At 48.7% G+C, this 24,571-nt stretch overlaps 1 protein-coding gene across 2 annotated transcripts in view; it reads left to right on the top strand.

Moving 5' to 3' along the window:
• The window catches only part of KIF4A (kinesin family member 4A), a 65,946-nt gene that overhangs the window by 18,417 nt on the left and 22,958 nt on the right, over positions 1 to 24,571 (top strand). For both annotated transcript variants that reach the window (XM_058183828.1, XM_058183826.1), the window contains 13 exons: positions 1,294 to 1,399; positions 2,207 to 2,263; positions 3,500 to 3,685; positions 5,432 to 5,535; positions 5,627 to 5,771; positions 7,476 to 7,586; positions 9,958 to 10,041; positions 13,609 to 13,722; positions 15,318 to 15,473; positions 16,936 to 17,021; positions 19,321 to 19,450; positions 20,245 to 20,415; positions 21,638 to 21,745. In XM_058183828.1, the coding sequence (XP_058039811.1) occupies positions 1,294 to 1,399; positions 2,207 to 2,263; positions 3,500 to 3,685; positions 5,432 to 5,535; positions 5,627 to 5,771; positions 7,476 to 7,586; positions 9,958 to 10,041; positions 13,609 to 13,722; positions 15,318 to 15,473; positions 16,936 to 17,021; positions 19,321 to 19,450; positions 20,245 to 20,415; positions 21,638 to 21,745 (1,558 nt within the window). The remainder of the gene's footprint in view (positions 1 to 1,293; positions 1,400 to 2,206; positions 2,264 to 3,499; positions 3,686 to 5,431; positions 5,536 to 5,626; positions 5,772 to 7,475; positions 7,587 to 9,957; positions 10,042 to 13,608; positions 13,723 to 15,317; positions 15,474 to 16,935; positions 17,022 to 19,320; positions 19,451 to 20,244; positions 20,416 to 21,637; positions 21,746 to 24,571) is intronic.

Below are 24,571 nucleotides of genomic sequence, written 5' to 3'. Positions count from 1 at the left end.
TACCGGATCGGGCGATCCGATCCGAACCGGGAGCATTTCACCCCTGATATAGTGTCATGGGAGACCAAAAGGAAAAAGGCATCAACTTCTGACTCTCTTTTGACACAGTGAAAGGAAACTTGCTGGCTGGGGAATTCTGGGAGTCAGAGTCCACCCATCTTAAAAGTGATCGAAGTCGAAAAACATTGGTTTTGTTGTGCCTCGCCCGCCCTCCTCTCTGCAGCCGGATCCCTCCCATCTCTTGCTATCTCAGCCAAAGACTAATAGTGAAGAAGAATGGCCTGGCATGCCCCCAGCCCTGGCACCATGCCCGGACAGACTGAGCAAACAAACCTCCCTCCTATAGCATGTGAGCATGAAGCCAGCCACGAGCTAGAATTGCCGGCAGCTGAGCAGAAAGACGAAAAGTGGACAGATCCCCGCTTTCCGGAGAATGGAGAGGCGACGTCAGCAAAAGGAAGGGAGGGGCAGGCCTGGATAAGTGCTGAGTCATGGAGCCACACCCCATGGCCTATATGGGAAGACTCACCACCCTGAGTCTTCGGAGAAGGGCGGTATAAAAATATAAATAAATAAATAAATAAGTAAATATAAAGGATCTGCTTTCTGGCATTCCTTGAGTCAGGCAAAGTCTCATCTGGTTGCTGAAGTCACACCTTGGATTCCTGCCTGCCCTGAGAAATCTGAAAGGAATTTGGCAAAGCTGCAGAGGCTTCGTGGCCACGCTTGATACAGATTTCCCAGACCCGGCTGTCAGAGGAGGAGTGGGACACGACAGGTTTATTGCATGGAGCCGTGACGGCGAACCGAAGACACGGATGCTAGAGGTGGCACACAGAGCCCTCTCTGGGCACTCATGCCGTCATCAGTTGGTCTTCTCGGGCACCGGAAAACGGCCAAAAAACAATCTGTTTTTCAGGTTAAAACCAGCTTGAAAAACAGACATGTGTGCGCCAGCCAGCTAGTTTCAGGTTTTGGTGCTCTGGTGTGCACATCAGTGGCATTGAGTGGAGGGGGATAACTGGGGTCACAAGCTACCAGCCATCCAAAATATTCAATTTTAAGGGAGCAACATCGAGTATCTAGAACTAAAGACAAATTTCCTGACTCGGAAAACAATTAATCAGCGAAATGACGGTCAAAAATGCTCCAACATTGGAGGCTTTTTTTTAAAGAGATTGGACAACTGGAATGGTATAAAAGGTGGCCTGCCTTGAGCAGGGGGGGGTTGGGCTAGAAGACCTCACGAGGTCCCTTCCAGCCCTGTGATTCTATTTCATTTTGAAATTTCAGGTTGCAACTCGACCTGCCGAAGTTGCTGGCATCCGTGGAGGACGAAGAGCTGAAAGAGCAGCTGGAACTATTTCTCCAGTTACAGCAAATGATCACTCAGCTGCCGGTAAGGCTTGTCGCGAAAAACACGGATCTCCTTTTTAAGGGGAACCCAGCTGTCGGCAGCCTCAGTTTCCCAAAACGCTTCTCGAGAGGCCCAACCTGCAAAAGAACCTGGTTTTATTTTGTTTTGAGAGCCATGTTTGCTAGTTTCGGGGTCTTAAGGGAGGAAGGTTCCGTGGACCGAAAATCCGGTCCAGTCTATCGTTCAATTCTCACAGTAGTCGTAGAGGCACATAAATCTTTTGTTAATCTTTTTTTTTTTTTTGCCGTTAACATTTTTATTGAGATATAAGATAAGATACAAAATACAAAAGGAAATAAGAAAACAATGGCGGGAGGGGAGAAAGGAGGGGGAAGAAAAGGGAGGAAAGATTAAGAGAAAAGACAAAGCATTGACCGTCGCGGTAAAATAAGGCGTTCACATCAAATCACAAACTTTTTTGCTTTTTTTCCATAATAACCTAAACTAGCCATTTCTATAAAGATCTGTTAGTCGAATCGGTAAAACCCAAAGTTTCATTTTTTTCCACTTCGAGCACAAAGCTCAGAAGCGGTTTCCCTGTGGAAACCAAAGCGCTTCTCTTCTTTAATCAAAATAGTCCATTTTTGCCTTTTCAATCCTACACCTTCCTCTTCTCAATCTTTGTGAAGAGGATCCAGCATCCCTTGACTTGCAAGGAAGTCGAGAGAAAATTTGCAATCTCCACACTCGTGTGTGTACTGTACAAAATGCATCCGTTGTTGTTTTCTCTCTCCCCACCCTACCCCTCTCCCCTCCATCCTTCCCTCCTAAAATTGTATTTTTTTGCAGAAAGAAAATCCTCCCGCCATCGCTGACATGGACGTAACAGAACAGCATTCCAATTCTGTAAGTACAGTAGTTCTCAGCCAGATGTTTTCATGACCGTTCGCACTGACGATGGATGCTTTACGACCCATAAAGCATTTCTGACTCTCATCAAATGCCTCTCTTCTTTATGACTGCATTTGGTTATTCTTGGCCACTGGCTTTCCTTTCACCGCCAGTTCGAGCACACTAAAGCATATAAAGAGAAAAAAAGAACGGTTGCTGTAATTGGGTATGTCTAGCTCTCGTGTCAGCAACCTGCGGCTCCAGAGCCGCATGCGGCTCTTTGGGCCCTCTGCTGTGGCTCCCTATCTGGTGATCCCACCGCTAGCCCTGTCCCTCGCCCTCCCCTCCCAGTCATTCCTCGCCTGGCCTGAGAAGGTAAGGACGACGGTGGGGGATGGAGAAGCGGCCGGGGCAGAGACAGAAAGATACAGACAGAGGGGGAGGGAGGGAGAAATGTTAAAAGGGTTTTGTGGTTCCCGGCGTTTTTTAACAATTGGTTCTCTGCCCTAATGACTGGCTGGGTAGGCATGGCTAGGGGGGGGTCATGTGACTGGTGGAAGTGAGTGACGTTGAGTTGGCCATGCCTACCCAGGTTTTGTGGCTCCCGGAGTTTTCTTTTCTGTGGGAAATGGGTCCAAATGGCTCTTTGAGTGTTTAAGGTTGCAGACCCCTGGTCTAGTTTAATGAAAAGAAGGACATGATAGCAGCGTTCCTATTTTTAAGGGGTTGTCACGAAGAAGAGGGGAGGGGGGTCAACCTATTTTCCAAAGCACCTGAAGGCAGGACAAGAAGCAACGGATGGAAACTCATCCAGGAGAGAAGCAACCTGGAATTAAGGAGAAACTTCTTCACAGTGAGGACAATTAACTGGTGGAACAGCTTGCCACCAGAAGTTGTAAATGCTCCAACATTGGAAGTTTTTAAGAAGAGACTGGAAAACCCGTTTGTCTGAAACGGTATAGGGTTTCCTGCCGAAGCAGGGGGATTGGACTAGAAGACCTTCAAGGTCCCTTCAAAGTCTACTCTTAAGTTATTCTATTCTAGTCAATCTGAAGTCTAGTCTAGTCTATTCTGCTCTATTCTCATCCTGAATTCTACTCTATTCTGTTCATGCTGTAGTTTGAAGAATTCTGGGAACTGAAGTGGCCAAGCACTGTGAAGCGATATATAAGCCTTAAATGCTGTTGTTCGGGTTGAGAAATGCTGCATAACAACGTAAATCCGCTCCCGTGTCTCTTGTCTCTCCTCCAGGCGTCCTCGATAGACCTGGAGGCCCCCCAGTCTTCAGACGACTACGCTGCTCAGCATGCCCTCCAGCAAGCTCAGCTGTCCAAGGAGCTGCTGGAACTCAACCAAGCCCTCGCTCTGAAGGAGGCCCTGGCTCGGAAGCTTTCCCAGAGCGACCGCCAGCTGGAACCCATCCAGTGCCAGTCTCAAGTAAGCTTGCCACCATGGTTAGAACGCAGCCCTGCAGGCTACTTCTGCGGACTGCCGGCTGCCTGCAATTTGGCCATTGGATCTCATCGGGCTCAAAATTGACTTGGCCTGCCTTCCTTCCGAGGTCGGTAAAAGGAGGACCCAGATTGTTGGGGGGGGGGGCAAGAGGCTGACAATGCAAACCGCTCAGCGAGGGCCGTAAAGCACTGTGAAGCGGTATATATGTCTGAAGGGCTATTGCTATTTTCCTTCCTTCCTTCCCTTCCTCCCTCCCTCCCAGTGGTTAGAAGGCAGTATTGCAGGCTAACTCTCCACTGCCAGCAGTTCGATCCTGACTGGCTCGCGGTTGACTCAGCCTTCCGTCCTTCCTTCTGAGGTCGGTAAAAGGAGGACCCAGATTGTTGTGGGGCAAGAAGCTGACTCTGCAAACTGCTCAGAGAGGGCTTTTAAAGCACGGTGAAGCATTATATAAGTCTTAATCGCGATTGCTATTGTCCTCCCTCCCTCCCTCCCAAAGGTTAGAATGCAATATTGCAGGCTAACTGTCCTGCGGCTTCGCTAGCAGCAGTAGCTCTTCCGTCCCGAGGACCGGCCCGTAGATTTCCACTGCTCTCCTCTCTTCTGCCTTCTACAAATCTCATCAGGCACTGGACCAGCTGTTCCTCTTTCTCATCAGCCACCTCCAGACCTGGGGGCTGTTGACTCTCTATTTGAGGGCTGACAGACAGCCCAGGATCCGCCTCTGTCTCTCCGCCTCCCCCCCCTTCTCTCTCTGCCAGCTCCTCTCCCTCTTCCCCCTCAGGGCCCTCAGGTTTCCTTGATGCTGGCCCTGATTCCTACGACACCTCCTCCTCTGATTCAGCTGCTGGAGGGGCCAGCAGCCGACAGGCCACAAGAGCAAGAAGCATTGAGCAGAAGACTTGAGTGAGGCTGGTTGGCCAGAGGACTTGAAAACTTGCTCCCAAGATGCCAAGTTGCCCTTTTTTCTCTCTCTCTCTCTTTTTTTTATTCAAAAAGTTTTACAAAAAATTTTTTCCCCCTTTCCTCCCCCACCTCCCTCCCCTCCCTTCACAACCCCCGACTTCCCGGAGCGAGCACAAGGTATAGTTAAAAATAAAACAAACATATGCTAAAAAAATTTCGTCCCAACTTAATTATACTCCTACAATTCTCATCAGTTCCTAACTTCCCCCGAAAACAATCAAAAATAATACATCATAATCATTCAAAAGCAGTCTGATAACTCTTAGTCTGATATCTACTTTGAATATAGTCAATCCATTTTTTTCCATTCCTTTAAGTATCTTTCTTGCGTATTGTCTTTCAAAAAGGCTGATATTTTCGCCTTTTCAGCCAAATTGGCAACTTTCAATATCCATTCTTCTATTGTAGGTACTTCTTTTTTTTTTTTTTTTTTTTTGCATTTATATCCCACCCTTCTCCGAAGACTCAGGGCGGCTTACACTATGTTAGCAATAGTCTTCATTCTATTTGTATATTTATATACCAAGTCAACTTATTGCCCCCCCAACAATCTGGGTCCTCATTTTACCTCCCTTAGAAAGGATGGAAGGCTGAGTCAACCTTGGGCCTGGTGGGACTAGAACCTGCAGTAATTGCAGGCAGCTGCTGTTAATAACAGACTGCATTAGCAGTCTGAGCCACAGAGGACCACCAATACTTTTCTTCCAATACTGTCCTATTAGTAATCTTGCTGCTGTTATTGCCCTTTTTTCTCTTGACAAGATCAACATCCAGAACTTGGAAGAGGAGGTGACCAAGCTACAGAAGGAGAAGGAAGATTTGGTCCTCGCCCTTCAGATGACCAAGAAAGACGTCACCCAAGCCAAGTAAGAAAACACGGGTGCCTGGGCTTACCCCCTTAGGGAAGGGTCTCTGAATTGCTGGACTTAGAACATCTGGCTCCCAACCTCCTTTCAGGCTGAGCGAGCGTCGCCGGAAACGTCTGCAGGAGCTGGAAGGGGAGATGACCGAGCTGAAGAAGAAGCTGAAGGAACAATCCAAGCTGCTGAAAATGAAAGAATCCAGCGAGCAGACCGTCTCCAAACTCCACCAAGAGATCCGGGTAAACAATGTTTGTTTGTTTGCTCCAATTTTCCCTATAACAACAACCCTGTGAGGTGGGTTATGCTGAGAGAGAAGGGGGCGCTGGCCCCAAGTCAGCCAGCTAGCTTTCATAACTAAGGCAGGACTAGAATTCACCGTCACCTAGTGATTGGGCCAAAGTCACCCAGCTGGTTTTCATAATTAAGCCAGGACTAGAATTCACTGTCTCCTAGTGATTGGCCCAAAGTCATCCAATCAGCTTTCATGCCTAAAAGGGAGATTAGAACTCACCGTCTCCTGGTGATTGGCCCAAAGTCACCCAGCTTGAATGCACCTTGGGATATTAAGGAAAGCAAATACAAAGACTATACAGTACATCTCTTTTTTGAGTGTCTATGACACACTGAAATCTGGAAGCCTGTTCCTTTAATTATAGAAGATGAAGATGGCTAGTGATGTAATCCATTCCCAAAGTAAAAACATGACTCATTTACCTGTCACCCCTCTTAAGAGTGATGTTCTGTCCCCCTCGCCTCAGTCCGAGCGATGGCTTAATTAGCTGGCACTATCAGCTCTGGCAGCGAACGAGCGAGCGTCTCCAAGTGTCTCGGTTATCTCCCTTGATGCCGATGAGTCAACAAACAGTACTTCAGCTCTAGTCAAGCAGTTGATTTGCCTGCTACGAAGAGGCATAGCAGCCCTTGCTGCTTTTATATCCTGTGGGGTGTGGCTCCATGACTCAGCACTTCCTAGGCCTGCCCCGCCCCTGCTTCTGTTGTTCCCGCCTCTCCTGCCTACGAAACCTAGGGTCCAACCAGGCCTGATTGCCATCAGCTGGGTCTGAAGGCGTGGCCTGGGGGGGGAAGAGTCAGGGGACGGAGACCTCGTTAACTCCTCCTCCTGGCCTGCCTCTGGCTCCTGGAGCTGAGCCAGTGTCGTGTCCCACTCCTCCGCTGACGGCCGGGTCAGGGAAATCCGAATCAGGCTTGCCTCTGCAGCTCTGCCCAAAGTCCTAGCAAAGTCCTCAGAGCAGGCAGGAGACCAGAAAGTGACTTCAGCAAGATAAGTTCGACTTTGCCTGACTCAGAGACTGCCAGAAAGCAGATCCTTTATATAGGCCATGGGGTGTGGCTCCATGACTCAGCACTCATTAAGGCCTGCCCCCCCTTCCTTCTGTTGCCTCCGCCTATCCAATCTTCTGATGCGAGGGTCACTCCAATCAGCTGTTGGAAATAAACCTTCCTCAGGCTCACATGCTGTGGAGGAGGGGGGGGGTCTAGCGGCTCCGTTTGCCTGGGCATGGGGCCAGGGCTGGGGCAGGATGCTCCTCCTCTCCAGCCTGCTTGGGCATGGAGCCAGGGCTGGGACCGGGAGGTGCCCCCTCCTCTTCAGCTTGTCTGGGCATGGAGCCAGGACTGGGGCCGGGAGGCATACATTCCTCCGTGTTCGGGAGCAGATAAGAAGGCCCCGGCTGCTGTGAGAGCGGGCAAGACACAACAGCCAGGGAAGCCGGTGCTCCCGAGGTAAGTCCTGATGGCCCTTCTTCCCCCTCACTTTCCAAGTCACTTTCTGGCAGGAGGCCCCGGCTCGGGGGGGCGCAGACACAACAAGTGATTTCCTCAATTTGAATTAGAACTCTCATTTGAACCTTTTCCACAGACTCTCTTTTTTTTTAAAAAAAAAAAAAAGAAGCAGCTTTAATCCTTCCTGCTCAACTTTGTAGGCCATGAAAAGCCAACGGGTTCAGCTCATTCGGGAGATGAAGGAAGATGCTGAGAAATTCCGACAGTGGAAGCAGCAGAAGGACAAGGAGGTCATCCAGCTGAAGGCCCAGGTGAGCTCTCACTCGAAAGCATCTCCCTTACCGTCAGCTGTCCTAGCACAGAGAGTGACGCGTCTCCTCTCTTTGAAATGTACACCTCAGTCCTGTTAGACTACTGTTTGTCAACCTTGGCTACCTGAAGATGGGTGGACTTCAACTCCCATAATTCCCCAACCAGCTTTTTTTCTGCCCCCCCCCCCACGTTGCTAAAATCAAAGATATATTACGTCTACTGCGTTCCCACCATCTACAAAACGTCTGGCATACATGGTTCAGCCACATCTGTTCTTCCCCTATCCATGCTGAAGGCTGGTAAACCCTTGCTGGCTGGGGAATTCTGGGAGTTGAAGTCCCCCCCCCATCTTAAAACGGCCAAGGTTGGCCAACCTTTCAACGTATATAAATAGAATAGAATAGAATAGAATAGAATAGAATAGAATAGAATAGAATAGAATAGAATAGAATAGAATAGAATAGAATAGAATAGAATAGAATAGAAAATATGGAATGGAAGAGAAGAGAAGAGAATAGAGTAGAATAGAATAGAATAGAATAGAATAGAATAGAATAGAATAGAATAGAATAGAATAGAATAGAATTCTTTTTTTATTGAAAAGTTTAAAAACAAAACTTCCTTTTCCCCCCTCCTCCCAGAAAACCCTTCCCCTCCTTCCCCCCCCCGGCTTCCCGGGTCAATCACAAGGTATTGTTATACATAAACCAAACATAGAGTAAAATTTTCCCTTCTAATCCAATTAACCTCATCCAAATCTTTTCATCTCCCAACCCCCTCTCCATTATATAAAATAATACTTCCTAATTATTCAAAGGCAATGATATTTCTTAATCTGATATCTGTTTTGTAGATAATCCATTTTTTCCATTCAATTAAATATCTTTCCTGCATATTGTCTTTTAAAAAAGCTGAGATTTTAGCCATCTCAAGCCAAATTAATGACTTTCAATATCCATTCTTCTATTGTAGGTACCTCTTCTTTCTTCCAGTATTGTCCAATCAACAGTCTTGCTGCTGTTATTAAATTCAGAATCAATTTAGTCTCAATCCCTGTACAATCCGTTATAATTCCCAAAAGGAAAAATTGCGGCAGGAACTTTATCTTCTTCTTCAGTACATTTTGAATAATCCACCAAATTCTTATCCAAAAGGCCTTAATTTTCTTGCAAGTCCACCAAATATGAAAATATGTAGCGTCATCACAACCACACCTCCAACATTTCGCTAATAGAATAGAATTCTTTATTGGCCAAGTGTGATTGGACACACAAGGAATTTGGCTTGGTACATATGCTCTCAGTGAGAGTAAAAAAAAAAGATACGTTCATCAAGAATCATAAGTACAACACTTAACGATAGTCATAGGGTACAAATAAGCAGTCAAATCCTACTAGGAAACAATCTATAAATCGTAAGAAAACCAGCAACAAAGTTACAGTCGTAAGTGGGAGGAGATGGGTGATGGAAACGAAGAGAAGATTAATAGCAGTGCAGACTTAGTGAATAGTTTGACAGTGTTGAGGGAATTATTCATTTAGCAGAGTGATGGCGTTCATGGAAAAAAACTGTCCTTGTGTCTAGTTGTTCTGGTGTGCAGTGCTCTATAGTGTCCTTTTGAAGGTAGGAGTTGAAACAATTTAGGATGTGAGGGGTTTGTACATATTTTCCCAGCCCTCTGACTTAGATCACAAGAAGTAAGAACATTGATCCAACCAATGTAAATAACATAGCAAATCACCTTTCCCCAGTAGATCAGACAAGATGTCCTCCATGTACCATGTTTCCCTAAAAATAAGACTAGGTCTTATACTAACTTTGGCTCCAAAAGATGCATTGGGGCTTATTTTGGGGGAAACATGGATACTAATATTGATATATTGATCATCAATTGTGTTGTAAATGTTGTACCTTGATGAACGTATCTTTTCTTTTATGTACACTGAGAGCATATGCACCAAGACAAATTCCTTGTGTGTCCAATCACACTTGGCCAATAAAATTCTATTCTATTCTATTCTAAACGCGTCCCTCTGGCTGATGAACTTAACTGGGGCTTATTTTGGGGGGTAGGGCTTCTATTACAAGCATCCTGTACAATCATACTAGGGCTTATTTTCCAGTTGAGTCTTATTTTGGGGGGGAACGGGGGTAGGTCAAGACTACCGTTCCCAGGGAGTTCCCTTATAGCTCACCTGGATATCCCTAGGTTAAGGAGGGGTTTGAACCCTCGATGGAATATAAATGGCCTTAAAGTTGAGCCCCCATTTCAGTTAGACAGAAAGGCTTTTTTGTGGTGCTCCAACCACCACTTCCTCCTCTTTTCGTCTGGACAACCTGCAACTTACCTACTCTCGTCTCGTTCCTCAGGATCGCAAGCGGCAGTACGAACTGGTCAAGCTGGAGCAGGACTTCCAGAAACAGGCCTCGGTCCTTCGACGGAAAGCCGAAGAAGTGAGGGGGTCACGAACATTTTCTCTATCCTTTCCTCTTAGAAGTGTTGTGTCTCACTCGCTTTCCCCGCAGCCGGGCCCCTCTTATCTCCTTCCGAACACTGTCCTGGCATGCCTCCAGGCCCCAGCCCTGGCACCATGCCCAGACAGGCCGAACAAGACGAAGGGCCTGGAGTGCTTCCAGCCCCCAGCCCTGGCTCCATGCCCAGGCAAACGGAGCAACTAGACCCCTCCCCCTCCCCCACAGCATGTGAGCCTGAGGAAAGTCAATTACCAACAGCTGGAGCCTGGAGAGATCCTCGCTTCCGGAGAATTGATAGGCGGCGTCAGCAGAAGGAAGGGAGGGGCAGGCCTGGATAAGTGCTGAGTCATGGAGCCACACCCCATGGCCTATATAAAGGATCTGCTTTCTGGCATTCTCTGAGTCAGGCAAAGTCTACCTTGGATTGCTGAAGTCACTTTCTGGTCTCCTGCCTGCCTTGAGAACTTTGCTAGGACTTTGGCAGAGCTGCAGAGGCAAGCCTGATTCGGATTTCCCTGACCCGGCCGTCAGCGGAGGAGTGGGACACGACAAGAAGTCCCTGGCATTCCCCTTAAAGTAATCGCGCTAATCCAGGGAGTCCTCGGTTTACAACCATTCATTTAAGTGTCCGACCGACGTTACAGCGGAAGCGATTAAAAAAAGGGACTTAGGACAGTGTTTCACGCTTAACGACTGTCGTACCATCCCCATGGCCAGGTGTGATCCAAATTCAGATGCTTGGCAACTGACTCGCATTTATGACGGTCGCAATGTGCTGGGGTCAGGTGATCCTCTTTGACGACCTTCTGACCAGCAAAGTCAGATTTGGTCGCGTTGGTGGATGACCTCTGGAGGGCCAGGGACAGGGGTTGTTCCTCTGCCTTGGTCCTATTAGACCTCTCAGCGGCTTTTGATACCATCGACCATGGTATCCTGCTGCACCGGTTGGAGGGATTGGGAGTGGGAGGCACCGTTTATCGGTGGTTCTCCTCCTATCTCTCCGATCGGTCGCAGACGGTGTTGACGGGGGCAGAGGTCGTCCTTGAGGCGCCTCACTTGTGGGATACCTCAGGGGTTGATTCTCTCGCCTACCCTGTTCAACATCTATATGAAGCCGCTGGGTGAGGTCATCAGTGGTTTCGGGGTGAGTTATCACCTGTACGCTGATGATACTCAGCTGTACTTCTCCACCCCGGACCACCCCAACGAAGCGGTCGAAGTGCTGTCCTGGTGTTTGGAGGCTGTACGGGTCTGGATGGGGAGAAACAGACTCAAGCTCAATCCCTCCAAGACGGAGTGGCTGTGGATGCCGGCACCCCGGTACAGTCAGCTGCATCCGCGACTGACTGTTGGGGGCGAGTTAGTGGCCCCAAAGGAGGTGGTTCGCAACTTGGGTGTCCTCCTGGATGGACGGCTGTCCTTTGATGAACATCTGGCGGCCGTCTCCAGGAGGGCCTTTTACCAAGTTCGCTTGGTCCGCCAGTTGCATCCCTTCCTTGACCGGGATGCCTTATGCACGGTCACTCACGCTCTGGTTACATCTAGGTTGGATTACTGCAATGCTCTCTACATGGGGCTGCCCTTGAGGTGCACCCGGAGGCTACAGTTAGTCCAGAATGCGGCTGCGCGAGTGGTAACGGGAGCCGCTCGTGGCTCCCACGTAACACCACTGCTCCGTAGCCTGCACTGGCTTCCTGTGGTTTTCCGGGTGCGCTTCAAGATTTTGGTTACCACCTTTAAAGCGCTCCATGGCTTAGGACCCGGGTACTTACGAGACCGCCTGCTGTTACCTTATGCCACCCACTGACCCGTACGCTCTCACAGAGAGGGTCTCCTCAGGGTGCCGTCCGCCAAACAGTGTCGGCTGGCGGCCCCCAGGAGTAGGGCCTTCTCTGTGGGGGCACCGACGCTCTGGAACGAACTTCCCCCTGGCTTACGTCGTGCCTGATCTTCGGACCTTCCGTCGTGAGCTCAAAACACACCTATTTATTCAAGCGGGACTGGCATAATAGTGTTAAATTTTAATTCGGGGTTTTATTAATATTTTTAAATTTTTAAAACTAATTTTAATTATCAGCCTTTTTGTAATTTGCTAGGTTTTAAATGTTTTAATTTATATATATTTCGTGTTTTATCTTGGCTGTACACCACCCTGAGTCCTTCGGGAGAAGGGCGGTATAAAAATTTAATAAAACTAAACTTTTAATAATAATTCACTTAACAATACAGTACGTAACACGGTCGTTAAGTGAATCTGGCTCTCCACCCCCCCCCACCCCCCGATTTTGCTTGTCAGAAAATCGCAAAAGGGGAGGGCGTCATGTGACCACAAAACACTGCAACCGTCGTAAGTACATGTCAGTTGCCAAGCGTCACGAATTTTGATCGCGTAGCCCTGGGAATGCTGCAATATGTGAAAAACATTTGTTCCTTTTTGCTTTTTTTTATCAAAGCTTCTGTAACTAGGAATGGTCGCTAAATAAGTGTTTTTTTTTAATCAGGGCAACCTGGTCTATCCAAATAAGGGACGAAGCATACTTCCCCTTTCGCCTTTCAGCCCCAATCCAGCAGCCTTCGCAGACCGTCGTTTTCGCAACAAACTATTTTTGTGTTAAATTTCTATTTTACCGGCAAAGAAAGAAAGGGAGACTAGTATAGATCTATTTCAAACTATTTAGCTCTCGTCAGCTAGCCCCCTTACCCTTCTGGGATTCGAACCCGGAATAGCTTGAAATAGATCTTAAATAGCTTGAAATAGATCTATACTACGCTCCCTTTATTTCTTGGTCAGTAAATATAAATTTAACACACAAAAATGGTCACGAAATAAACGTCTGCGGAGATTCTCAGTCATCCAAGTCCCAGGTGCCTTTTGAAAAAAATAAAAATAAAAAGCATCTTCGGGTCACTAAACGAATGGTTGTAAGTCGAGGACTTGCTGTTGTGACCCAGGCCCAAGTAGGCAGTAGGAAACTCAGCCAGTGAAAAAACAAACAAACTTGATTCGAACAGCTGAGAATTACTTCATTCTCAGCGTAGTTCAACTAAATTAAAGCAAATTCCTCCCAACACAAATTCCTCAGTCCTATTGCAAACCTTGGTCCAATTAGGCAAACTGCCAAAGGCCTTTCTTGGCAAAAGTTCAGAAGACACCGATACAAAATAAATAAACGAAGCTATCAACATTGTTTTCCAGCAAAGAGCCCAAACGCAGTTGCTGGTCTTTTAAGCCTTGTGGGAGGGGCCAGTCATCTCCTGGCCTTACTCACAAGTTGTCCTCTTTGCTTGAGCTGCTCTTGCCTTCTGGCAGCTCTTCTCATGCGTGCATTAGGAACAGGCTCCTCCTGTTCCTCTGCCTCACTACTGTCAGCCTCTGGAGGCTCTGGAGTCCGCACCTCACTCCCCGATGGCCCTGGTCCCACCTCAATCTCATCATTGTCCAACTCTGTTGCCAACTGCGCAGGCTGCTGGCGGATCACAACACTTGCCTGTAAACGCTCCATCTCCCTTCTTCCAAAATTCTCACCTTCCTTTTCATCCTGCCAGGCCGCGGCAGCTAATAAGCGCTTGAAGGAAGCGCTCCAGAAACAGCAACAAGTGGCGGCAAAGCGGAAAGACCTTCACAACCGGGGATTCGAAGCTGCCGCCTCTCGGGTGAAGGTGAGGCTCCAGGAATGGTGCTTTCGCTCCTGAGATCCTCTTGGGATTCCCAATAGCTGGGGAAGCAGGCTTGCCTTCTTCACCGGGAGGGGTCCCTGCAGGGAGTGGATGATGGGAAGGGTCGCCCAGTGCCAGCGGGAGAGACTCCCATGGACCCTGTACACCAGTGGTGTCAAACTCAAGGCCCGCGGGCCGGATCTGGCCTTCGGGGTGCTTAAATCTGTCCGTGGGACTAGCCTGGAAATTATCAAAGAACCGGCCCGCAGTGCCTTTGCTGGGCAAAATGGGCCGCAGGAGGCCTCCGCACAGTCCGTTTTTGGCCGGCAGAGGGCTGCAGGAAGACTGGATTGGACTGGATTGCAATTATGTGGCCTCAAATAAGTGCCTGATCTGGATAGAAAACAAGCAACCTCCTAGCTTAACACTACAGTTTAATGCCAGATTTTACATATTGTGTAGATCCATTTAAATCCTGGAAATTTACCTTCTCTGTTAGGTTTCGGTATGATCAGGTTATTTAGGCTATTGTATTTTTATTATTATAAGGGACACGGTGGCTCAGGGGCTAGGACGTTGAGCTTGTCGATCGAAAGGTCGGCAGCTCAGCGGTTCGAATCCCTAGTGCTGCCGTGTAACGGGGTGAGCTCCTGTTACTTGTCCCAGCTTCTGCCAACCTAGCAGTTTCGAAAGCACGTAAAAATGCAAGTAGAAAAAATAGGGACCACCTTTGGTGGGAAAGTAACAGCGTTCCGTGCGCCTTTGGCGTTGAGTCATGCCGGCCACATGACCACGGAGACGTCTTCGGACAGCGCTGGCTCTTCGGCTTTGAAACGGAGATGAGCACCGCCCCCTAGAGTCAGGAACGACTAGCACGTATGTGCGAGGGAAACCTTACCTTACCTTATTTTTATTATTAGTTGGGTTATGAAAATACAGTAGTATAAATAGCTTTTCTGGCTGGAAGAGCAATTTAGTATGAAACAATGGGATGTTAACTGAGAAATAAAAAGTTTAGTGGAGTATGGAGAATAAGTAATGAATGTATGCCAGTAACATCTAGTAGAAGAGATCAGAAAATGGTTATAGTCAAGAACTGTGGAAAGAAAGGAGAAAAAAAATGCATCTTGAACCTGTTTCAAACACCTACCATGGCCACGCCTACCCGGCCATACACAAACATATACACCGGCCCTCCGAGGTCAAACACAACCCTGATGCGGCCTCAATTAAATTGAATTTGACCCCTCTGCCGTACACCAAGATCGGAGGTCGGCAACCCGTAGCTCTGGAGCCGCATGTGGCTCTTTCATCCCTCTGTTCCCTCTTGCTGGTCTCCACAATTGATAGGGATTTTGGTCAGGACAGGTAGAGGAAAAAGGATGCTGCATTAGGAGGATACTCTATGGTGGGGAAACCGACTTCCGGTCAGCAGTGGAAAAAGGACGCCATGCTAGGAGGAGACTCTATGATGGGGGAACCGAACTTCCGATTGGCTCCAGAACTGAATGGGGGGGGGGTTTCCGGTTAGGACTTTTGTGGCTCTTGGAGTGTTGAAGGTTGCCGATCCCTGACCACGATCCTCTCCTCCCTCCCAGAACTGGCTGGTGAATGAAGTCGAAGTCCTCGTGAGCATAGAAGAAGCGCGACATCACTTGAACGACCTTCTGGATGACCGGAAAACTTTGGCCAAGGAAATTGCTCTGCTGAAAGAGAAGCAGGAGGCTGGGGAAGTCCTCCCGTCCAAATACAGGGTGAGCAATCTCCAGGCTGCTTCTAAACGGGCCGGGAGGGGAAGGTCCTTCCTTTTTTATTTTTAAAGTTTTTTTTTAAACAATGTGGCACCTGGGTGTCATAGATTCTAATACAAATAAAACTGTATTAGGGCCGTGGTGGCTCAGGCTGTAAGATAGCCTGTTATTAAAACAGCAGCCTGCAATTACTGCAGGCTCGAATCCCACCAGGCCCAAGGTTGACTCAGCCTTCCATCCTTTATAAGGTAGGTAAAGTGAGGACCCAGATTGTTGGGGGGGCAATAAGTTGACTTTGTAAATATACAAATAGAATGAGACTATTGCCTTATATACTATAAGCCGCCCTGAGTCTTCGGAGAAGGGCGGGATATAAATGTAAATTAAAAAAAACAAAAAAAAAACAACCTAGTAGAATTAATCATAGTTATTACATTCAATCCACTTACATATTTCTAATAACGATACACATTTAAATTAAGTTGCAATCTGTCATATTTCAATTATTCCATGTTTTCTCGTCGTTATTTTTAGTTTCCTATATAAAAGTATATACACTAAAATCCCCCCTTCTCTTATTTCTATCACTTATTCTAACTTTTAATCGTGTCACTCTTTATTAAAAGACGCTTTCTATCCTAATTTACTGTATTTTTTGGAGTATAAGACACACCTTTTCCCCCCAAAAAAAGAGGGTGAAAATCTGGGTGCGTCTTATACTCCGAATGTAGCCCTGCCCAGCTTCTCAAACGGAGGTTTCAGAGGCTGAAAAAAAGCACCAGAAACGGACCTTCAGGAAAAAAAGCCTCCAAACAGAGCTTCAGAAAAAAAGCCCCCAATCAAAGCTTCAGAGGCTTTTTTTCTGAAGCTCTGTTTTCGGAGACTTTCAGAGGCAGAAAAAAAAGCAAGGCACAGAGCTCACAACCAAGGAACCTGTTGCTAAAATTCACCTCTGGGAAGAGCTGATTGGGGGTATTCCGGGAGGCCAATCCACCTGCCAATCAGCTTTTTTCTTAATTTCCTCCCCAAAAACTAAGTTTATACTCCGGTGTGTCTTATACTTTGAAAAATACAGTAACTTCTAGTCACGTCACCTACCTAAAAAAAAAAGAGAAGAAAGAGAGAGAAGAGGAAAAGCACATCAGAAAAAATACAAAAAAAGAGAATTCATCTATCCATCGTCTCTTGCCCGCTTCAATACTTTAATTGTTTTGCTTTTTTTGACTTGCCTCCCATATTCCTCTCCTGGATCTTTATCTCTGTCTGTATCTACTTCTTGGCTATTCAGTCTAGGTATTTCTCCCACCTCTACCCTCTTCCTCCTTAATCCAGCTCTTCAGAAGCGGGCTGGGAGGCGATTCCATTTTCTTCCCTGGCTTGAACTGAATTTTCTCTCCCCTCCCGCCCCTTAAATTCAGCCGTTGGGGTTTTTCCTGACCCTGATTTCTCTCTCGTTCCTCTCCAGAGACGCACGTTTTCCTACAAATCCATGGAAATCAACCATTCCATCACCAAGCAGATTGAGAGTTTGGAGACCGAAATGGAACTCCGGTAAGAGAATACGAGAAGCTGCCCCTCCAATCGGGGTTTATCAACCTTGGCTCTCTTTATAAGACCCGTGGACTTCAATTCCCAGAATTCCTCAGCCAGCTATTTTTTTCCCCCACTTTGCTGAAGTCAAGATATATTACGTCAGCCGCATTCCCACCATTTTAACGAAAAGTTATTTGTGTGTTAAGAAAGTTACAAAAAATACGATAAAGGGGCTCAGCCACATCTGTTGTTCTCCTATCTATGCGGAATGCTGATTAAATCCTTGCTGCCTGGGGACTTCTGGGAGTCGGTCCATAGTAGGTTTTAAAGGGGCCAAGGTTGGCAAACCCTGCCTTAGATGACCAAATATGGAATAGATGAAGAATTTTATATCTCCTGGAATGAAGACTAGGCCCAAAACAGAACAGGCTAGTAGCCTTGTCCCTAGAACAATGATGGCTAAACTTTTTCACATTGCATGCCAAAAGCAATTTTTAGGGCCGTGGTGGCTCAGGCTGTAAGATAGCCTGTTATTAACACACAGCTGCCTGCAATTACAATTACTGCAGGTTCGAGTCCCACCAGGCCCAGGGTTGACTCAGCCTTCCATCCTTTATAAGGTAGGTAAAATGAGGACCCAGATTGTTGGGGGGGCAATAAGTTGACTTTGTATATAAATATACAAATAGAATGAGACTATTGCCTTACACAATGTAAGCCGCCCTGAGTCTTCGGAGAAGGGCGGGATATAAATTCAAATAATAATAAAAAAAAAAAGCAGAGGGAGTGGAGGGGTTACATGCACATGTGCCCACACCCATAATTCTATGCGCCCCATCCCCCGTGATGGCACGGTGCACTCAGTAGGCCCATTTTTTGCCCTTCCTAGGCTCCAGAGCCTTTCTAGGAGCCTGGGGAGAGTAAAAACTGCCTTCCCCAAGGCCCTCCGAAGGCTGGAAACAGCCCATATGCTGACTTCCGGACCCACCACAAGTTCGTAAATGCATCATTTCCAGCCCCTGGGAAGTTGCCGCCTCCCCGGCTCCTAGAAATGCTCTGGAGCCCGGGGAGAGCGAAAAACAGGCCTTCCCCACCCACCCCCAGGCCGTCCGGAGGCAGGGAACAGGCAGCTACTACTTCACTACTTCCGGTGGGCCTAGAAGGTTCAAAAATCAGCTGGCCAGCACGCGCATGCACACCAGAGCTAAGCTCACGTGCCCACCAATATGGCTCCGCGCGCCACCTGTGGCGCACGCGCCATAGGTTCGCCATTATGGCCCTAGAACAATTAACCAGTGGAACTGCCTGCCATCAGAAGTTGCGGATGCTTCATCACTGGAGCTTTTCAAGAAGAGATTGGACAGTCATTTGTCTGAAATGGTTTAGGGCAGGGATGGCTAACCTTTTTGCCATCGCGTGCCAAAAGCGGGGGGAGCGCAGGGCGGGGAGTTCGCACGCATGTGTGCTCACGCTCATAATTCTATGTGCCTCGCCCTGGCATGTGCACGCAACACCCTCCCCCGCGGCCCCCGCTTTTGGCACACAATGGCACGGTGTGCCTGGTAGGCTTGTTTTTCACTCTCTGCAGGCTCCAGAGCCTTTCTGGGAGTCTGGGGAGAGCGAAAACGGACTTCCCCACCCCTCCAGAGGCCGAAAATAGCCCGTTTGGTGACTTCTGGTAAGCCCAGAAGGCCCAAAAATCAGCTGGCCGGCACACGCATGCGCACCAGAACGGAGCTCGCGTGACCACCGATATGGTTCCATGTGCCACCTGTGGTATGCATGCCATAGATTCGCCATCACGGGTTTAGGGTCTCTTGCTTGATGCAGGGAGTTGGACTAGAAGGCCTCTGAGCTCCCCTTCAACTTTTGTTATACTGTTGTTTTTTTCCAGTTGTCCCTCCGAAAGGCCCCAGAACAATAGGTAGCCCCGCTCCAGCACTGAATTTATGCATTGGTTGTATCATTGCCACCTTAGTTGCCTCGTCCTGGGAACTTTGCTGTAGATCAGAGGTCTCCAACCTTATCAACTTTTACGACTTGTGGACTGCAGCTCCAAGAATCCTTCAGCCGGGCTAGGGAATTCTGGGAGTTGAAGTCCACAAGTCTTAAAGTTGCCAAGGTTAGAGACCTGTGCTGTAGCTCTTCTGAAACAGCGAGGGCTAAAGGGAGAGAGAGAGAGACGGATTGGCCCCACTTCTGTAAGCATTCTCCCTCACCTGTCCGCACATAAGCAGGGAGCAAGGTGGCTTTGTTCCCCCCAAGGTGTCTTCCTTCTCAAAACCAACCTCCGCCAACTCTATGGCTCCTTCCACAGGAGCGCCCAAATTGCAGATCTGCAGCAGAAGTTGCTGGACGCCGAGACCGGCGACCGGACCAAACAGCGCTGGGAAAACATAGCCATCATGACAGAAGCCAAGTGTGCCATCAAGTACCTGATTGGTGAAGTAAGTTTGGGGGGGCTCCTGTTGTAACCAAGGCCCAAGTAGTGATTACTAAACGCCAATTCAGTCCTCCACAAACTTATTTGATTAAAACGGCTGAGCATTCATTCATTCTCAGCTTCGTCCAAAACAAAATTCTTAATAACCAGTCCGTAGGCCTTATCACCAAACCTTTGATGTCTTTGGCAACCTGCCAAAGGCTTTTCTTGGCAAAAACCCCACAAAGTTCAAGGGACGCTGACAAGAAGCACGGGAATCAACGTTGCTTTTCCACAAAGAACCCAACGGCTCATTGCTGCTCTTTTAAGCCTTATGGGAAGGGCCAATCATCTCCTGGCCTTTCTCCCAAGTCGTCCTTTTTGCTTCAGCTGCTCTTGCCTTCTGGCAGCTCTTCGCATGCGCACACTAAGAACAGGCTCCTCCTGTTCCTCTGCCTCTCTGCTGTCCACCTCTGGAGACTCCGGAGTCGGCGCATCGCTCTTAGAAAGCCCTGCCCCCATCTCTGCCTCCGATGCAGAGCCCTCGTCCGGGTCTTCCCCTGACTCCAGGACTGCCCCATTGCCCTCCCCAGCCTCTCACTGTCTGACTCCGTTGCCAGGTCAGCGGGCTGCTGGCGGACCACAACAGCTCCCAAAATGGCACCAGGGCCTGCCTTCCTTCCTTGCTGGCTCGCCAGTTGATACCTTCAAGAGGAGGTCCAAACCTTCACTGGTCCTCTGCTGGCCAAAAGGTGGCGGGTGGCCAGAAGGCTCTCCTAATGTCTCTCTCCATGTGTTTGACTTTCCTTGCTTCCAAAGCTGGTCGCCTCCAAAGTGGAAAATGGGAAAGTAGAAAAACGACTGCAGCACAGCAAAACCACCTGCTCCGACGTGCATAAGATGCTTCTGGAAGAGCGGAAGGGGGCTGCCGACGCGGAAGCCGAGCTGGAGAGGAGGCTGGTCAAGGTGGAGCAGGAGTACCAGGAGAAGGTACGGCCTGGACTACAACCACCCTCGCTTTCCAGAAACACTGCATTAGGTAGTGCGGTGACCCCATAAAAAATCATCTTTTAATGAACCCATAATCCCTTGCGGGTGGAGTCTGGGCAACTGAATGGAGCTGAGTGTTTTGACTGGCCGGATGCCTTTCCCTGTCGCCAATGAGGAGTTTTATTCAGCAGATATATTCTCATTGTGCCCAGAGAGAGAAATAGTTGCCTCTACCTAGGATTGAACTCACAGCCTTCCGATTGTGAGATGCGAGTTCCACTCCTTGACCCCACAAAAATGGTGGATTGAAAATCAGAAATACCGGGTGGTCTTCGCCTTACGAGCACAATTCAGCCCCAGATTTCCGTTGCTAGGCAGGACAGCTTTGTCCTGTTTCATGACCTTTCTCGCCGCAGTTGTTAAGTGAATCAGTGCAGCTGCTAAGTCACCACAGGCCGCCCTCGACTTAACAACCGTTCCTTTAGTGGCCATTCGAAGTTACGGTGGCACTTAGGACCCCTTTTTCACACTTAACGACCGTTACAGCATCTCCGTGGTCACGTACAGTAATCAAAATTCGGACGCTCGACAACTGACTGGCGTTTATGGCGGTGGCCGCGTCCCGGGTCGCACTGCAACCTTCTGCTAAGCAAACTTAAAGCCGGATTCACTGAACAACTGTTTCAATCATTTAATAACTGCAGCGATTTGAATGAACAAGCACGGCGAGGAAAGTCGTAATAGGGGGCTAAAATTCACTCAAATTTAGCCATCTGAATTTGGGGATTGATTGTTTAAGTCAAGTGGTGCAGTGGTCTAGAGGTGGCGCTCTCGCCTCACGATCAGGAGGCTGTAAGTTCGATCCTAGGTAGAGGCAGATATCTTTCTTGCTCTGGGCACAGTGAGAATATATCTGCTGAATAAAACTGCACTTGGCAACAGGAAAGGCATCCGGCCAGTAAAAAGCTCAGCTCCATTCAGTTGCCCCGACTGCACCCCGCAAGGGATTATGGAGTCATTAAAAGAAGATGAAAATGATTGTGATTATTAAGTCGAGATAATACTGTGGTTAAGTGAATCCTTAGAGGGTTGGTTCTTGAGGGGGTTGGCTTGGAGCTGAAATTCTGCAGGCAGAAGCTGTGGATCATGGGACTTCCAGTTCCCGGTTAGCTTCGCCGTCTTCCCCAGTCACTGCCAGCTCTCTTTCCCGTCCCTTTGATAGATTCTCTACCTGCTCAGCCAAGTCCAACACAAGGAAGAAGCGGAAAAAACGCTGGAACCCTCGACTTCCGAACGGGAGGAGCAGCTTCTGGAACGCCTCCGATTCCAAGTAAGAGGAGATGGGGAGGGAGGCCTTAAATCCAGGGGGGGAGAAGGGGCTGAGCTCGGCAAAGTTTCAGGCCAACAGGATCCAGACACCCCGAGGTTTGAGTCTCGGCTGAGGTTTGAGGGCCTGAGGATTCTTTTGTCGGATGGACGGCTGTCTTTTGAAGACCATTTGATGGCCGTCTCCAGGAGAGCCTTTTACCAGGTTCGCCAGTTGCGCCCCTTCCTGGACCGGGATGCCTTATGCACGGTCACTCATGCTCTCGTGACATCTCGCCTGGATTACAGCAATGCTCTCTACATGGGGCTTCCCTTGAGGAGCACCCGGAGACTCCAGGTAGTTCAGAATGTGGCTGCGCGGGTGATAGAGGGAGCCCCTCGTGGCTCCCATGTAACACCTCCTGCGCAGACTGCACTGGCTGCCTGTGGCCTTCCGGGTGCGCTTCAGGGTTTTGGTAACCATCTTCAAAGCGCTCCATGGCTTAGGGCCGGGCTACTTATGGGACTGTCTACTGCCACCGATTGCCTCCCACCGACCCGTGCGCTCTCACAGGGAGGGACTCCTTCGGGTGCCGTCTGCCAGGCAGTGCCGACTGGCGACACCCAGGGGAAGGGCCTTCTCTGTGAGGGCTCCCACCCTCTGGAATGAACTTCGCCCAGGAGTCCGCCAACTTCCTGACCTTCGAACCTTCCGCCGCGGGCTTAAAACACATCTATTTATCTGTGCAGGACTGGACTAGAATTTTAATTTTAAATTTAATTTTAATGGGGTTTTTACCATTTTAATTGTAATTTTAAATTTTGGCCTATTTAAATAAGTTTTTTAATTTAGTGTTTTATCTTGTATTCTATCTGTATTTTTATCGGGCTGTAAACCGCCCTGAGTCCTTCGGGAGATAGGGCGGTATAAAAATTTGATTAAATAAATAAATAAATAAATAAATAAAAACAGGGACCAGCTGCCTTTGAGGGCTCTGATTTAGTTGAGGGGGCCCTTGGTGTTCTCTGAGCTTGCTTGTTTTCTTGCAGACATTTCATGACCCAACTAGGGAACCACATCAGTGCTAGAAAGGGGGAGGAGGAGGAGAAGGAAGACTGGGGCATCCTTGGTGCTCTCTGAGCTTGCTTGTTCTCCCAAGTGTGGCGATGGGAGGTGCCACATTGGGTTATTCTAGACTCTAGCTCTAGGGACTGAGTTGAAAAAATTCTAAGGATCCGCCTCCCTGGTGACGTTCCCCAGCTTTTTTCAACTCAGCCTCAGCTACGGACGCTTAATTTTTAGCTCCAGAGCTTTAGAACGGAGCTATATTATTCCCTGGATATATTTTTTTCTTATTTTTGGATTTTTGTTTTCTTTCTTCTCTTTTCAGGTGAATTTGTTTCTTTTGTCTTGTTTTTTTTCTTGGATCTATGACTGTTGCTTGCAGCTAGGGAGGGGTCTCCGTTGATACGAATTGGAGCTGGGGGGGGGTCGCCCTTTCCGACGCGTCCCACTCTCCCCTTTCCTCTCAGCTGATAGCTTTGGGGGGTACTGCAGGGTTTGCCTTCACCCCAAAAGTTGCGGCTGGCCTCCGTGGTGTCGGAGCGCCGTGATAGAAGCCCCTGGAGCCGCGCCAGCCTCTAGGAGCCTTGGCGCGGCTGCCTTTTGCTCTGGAGTTTCCTGAGCCAATCAGCTGTGGAGCGGGCTTGTTTGCTTGCAGCTGGGGGCTGTTTTGGAGCTTGTCGGCCACGCCAGCCTCTTGCAGCCTGGGCTTGGGCCATTTTATTGCTTCCTGGATTCTTGGCGCCAGGAAGGAACTGTGGCAGAGCGGCTGGACTGCGCTAACCTTTCTTAGCCTGGCGCGGCCCCAGGAAGGCAGGACCAGAGCCTGATATCTACAGTAATCTGCAAAAGTTGGAGTCACAAATTTGAGGATTCCGTCGGCCAGTTTGTCTGCATCGTGGGATTAGGCCTGTATATTTAACTTTTCTGCCCTGTTTGAATTTTTTTTCTGACTTGTTTTGCAAAAAGAAAAAGAAATTGGACTTGGGACCTTTACTTCCTTAAGGGGAGTTGGTCATTTGGCAAATAGCTTGCCCTGCCTTTGTGGATTACAGGGGCGTCTGGCCTATCACCTGCTTACCATGGAAGACTCTGATAGGCAGGCTGCATTTTCTGCAGAGGGTTCTTGGTCACCTCAGCCAGATAGAGGGGGCAGAGCGCCAGTCAGGCCTAGGACAGCCAGCCTCGCTGGCCAATGTCCGTTCTGGCATATCCAAGGCTGAGGAAAAGACTGACCAGGCACGACAGAAAGCCATTCATAGCCAGTTTGCCAAGGCTTCAGCGGGGGTTTTGCCTCGGGCCTCTTCAGACTCTGCCATTTCTGAGCGTCAGATGGCTTCTCCGCCTCCAGATTTACCTCCTCAGCAGGATCTGAACATACCATCTCAACCTGCAGCTGCCAGGTCCTGGTGACCTGATCCCCTCAGTGACCCTCACCCTCGGCCTGGGCCTTCTGGGGCAACACTTAGGGCCCCTGAGGCAACATGGACTCCCACCGCAGCGGGGTTCCGCCAAGGCGATATGGGAGAACAAGACATGCCACAGTTTATGAAGATGTGGATTGATCAGGCCATTATGAGAGGCATTGCGGAGGAAATGCGCCAGCTGTTTCAACCACCTGCCCACTGGTATCCTTTGGGGCAGGGAGCCGCCTCTCAGAGATTTTTGCCTCCAGTGAGTTGAGTACCAGGAACCTGTGTCTCCCGCTCCCTCTGAACTTAGCTATTATGCTGGGGAGTGGCAGGGTGAGGAGGATTTTTCTGTATCAGAGCAGGATGCCCGCCCAAA

Source organism: Ahaetulla prasina, chromosome 4 (genome assembly GCF_028640845.1).
Source record: "Ahaetulla prasina isolate Xishuangbanna chromosome 4, ASM2864084v1, whole genome shotgun sequence".
Taxonomy (NCBI): domain Eukaryota; kingdom Metazoa; phylum Chordata; class Lepidosauria; order Squamata; family Colubridae; genus Ahaetulla; species Ahaetulla prasina.
Note: the sequence above shows the minus strand (reverse complement) of the source record. Positions and strands in the feature narration are given on the sequence as shown.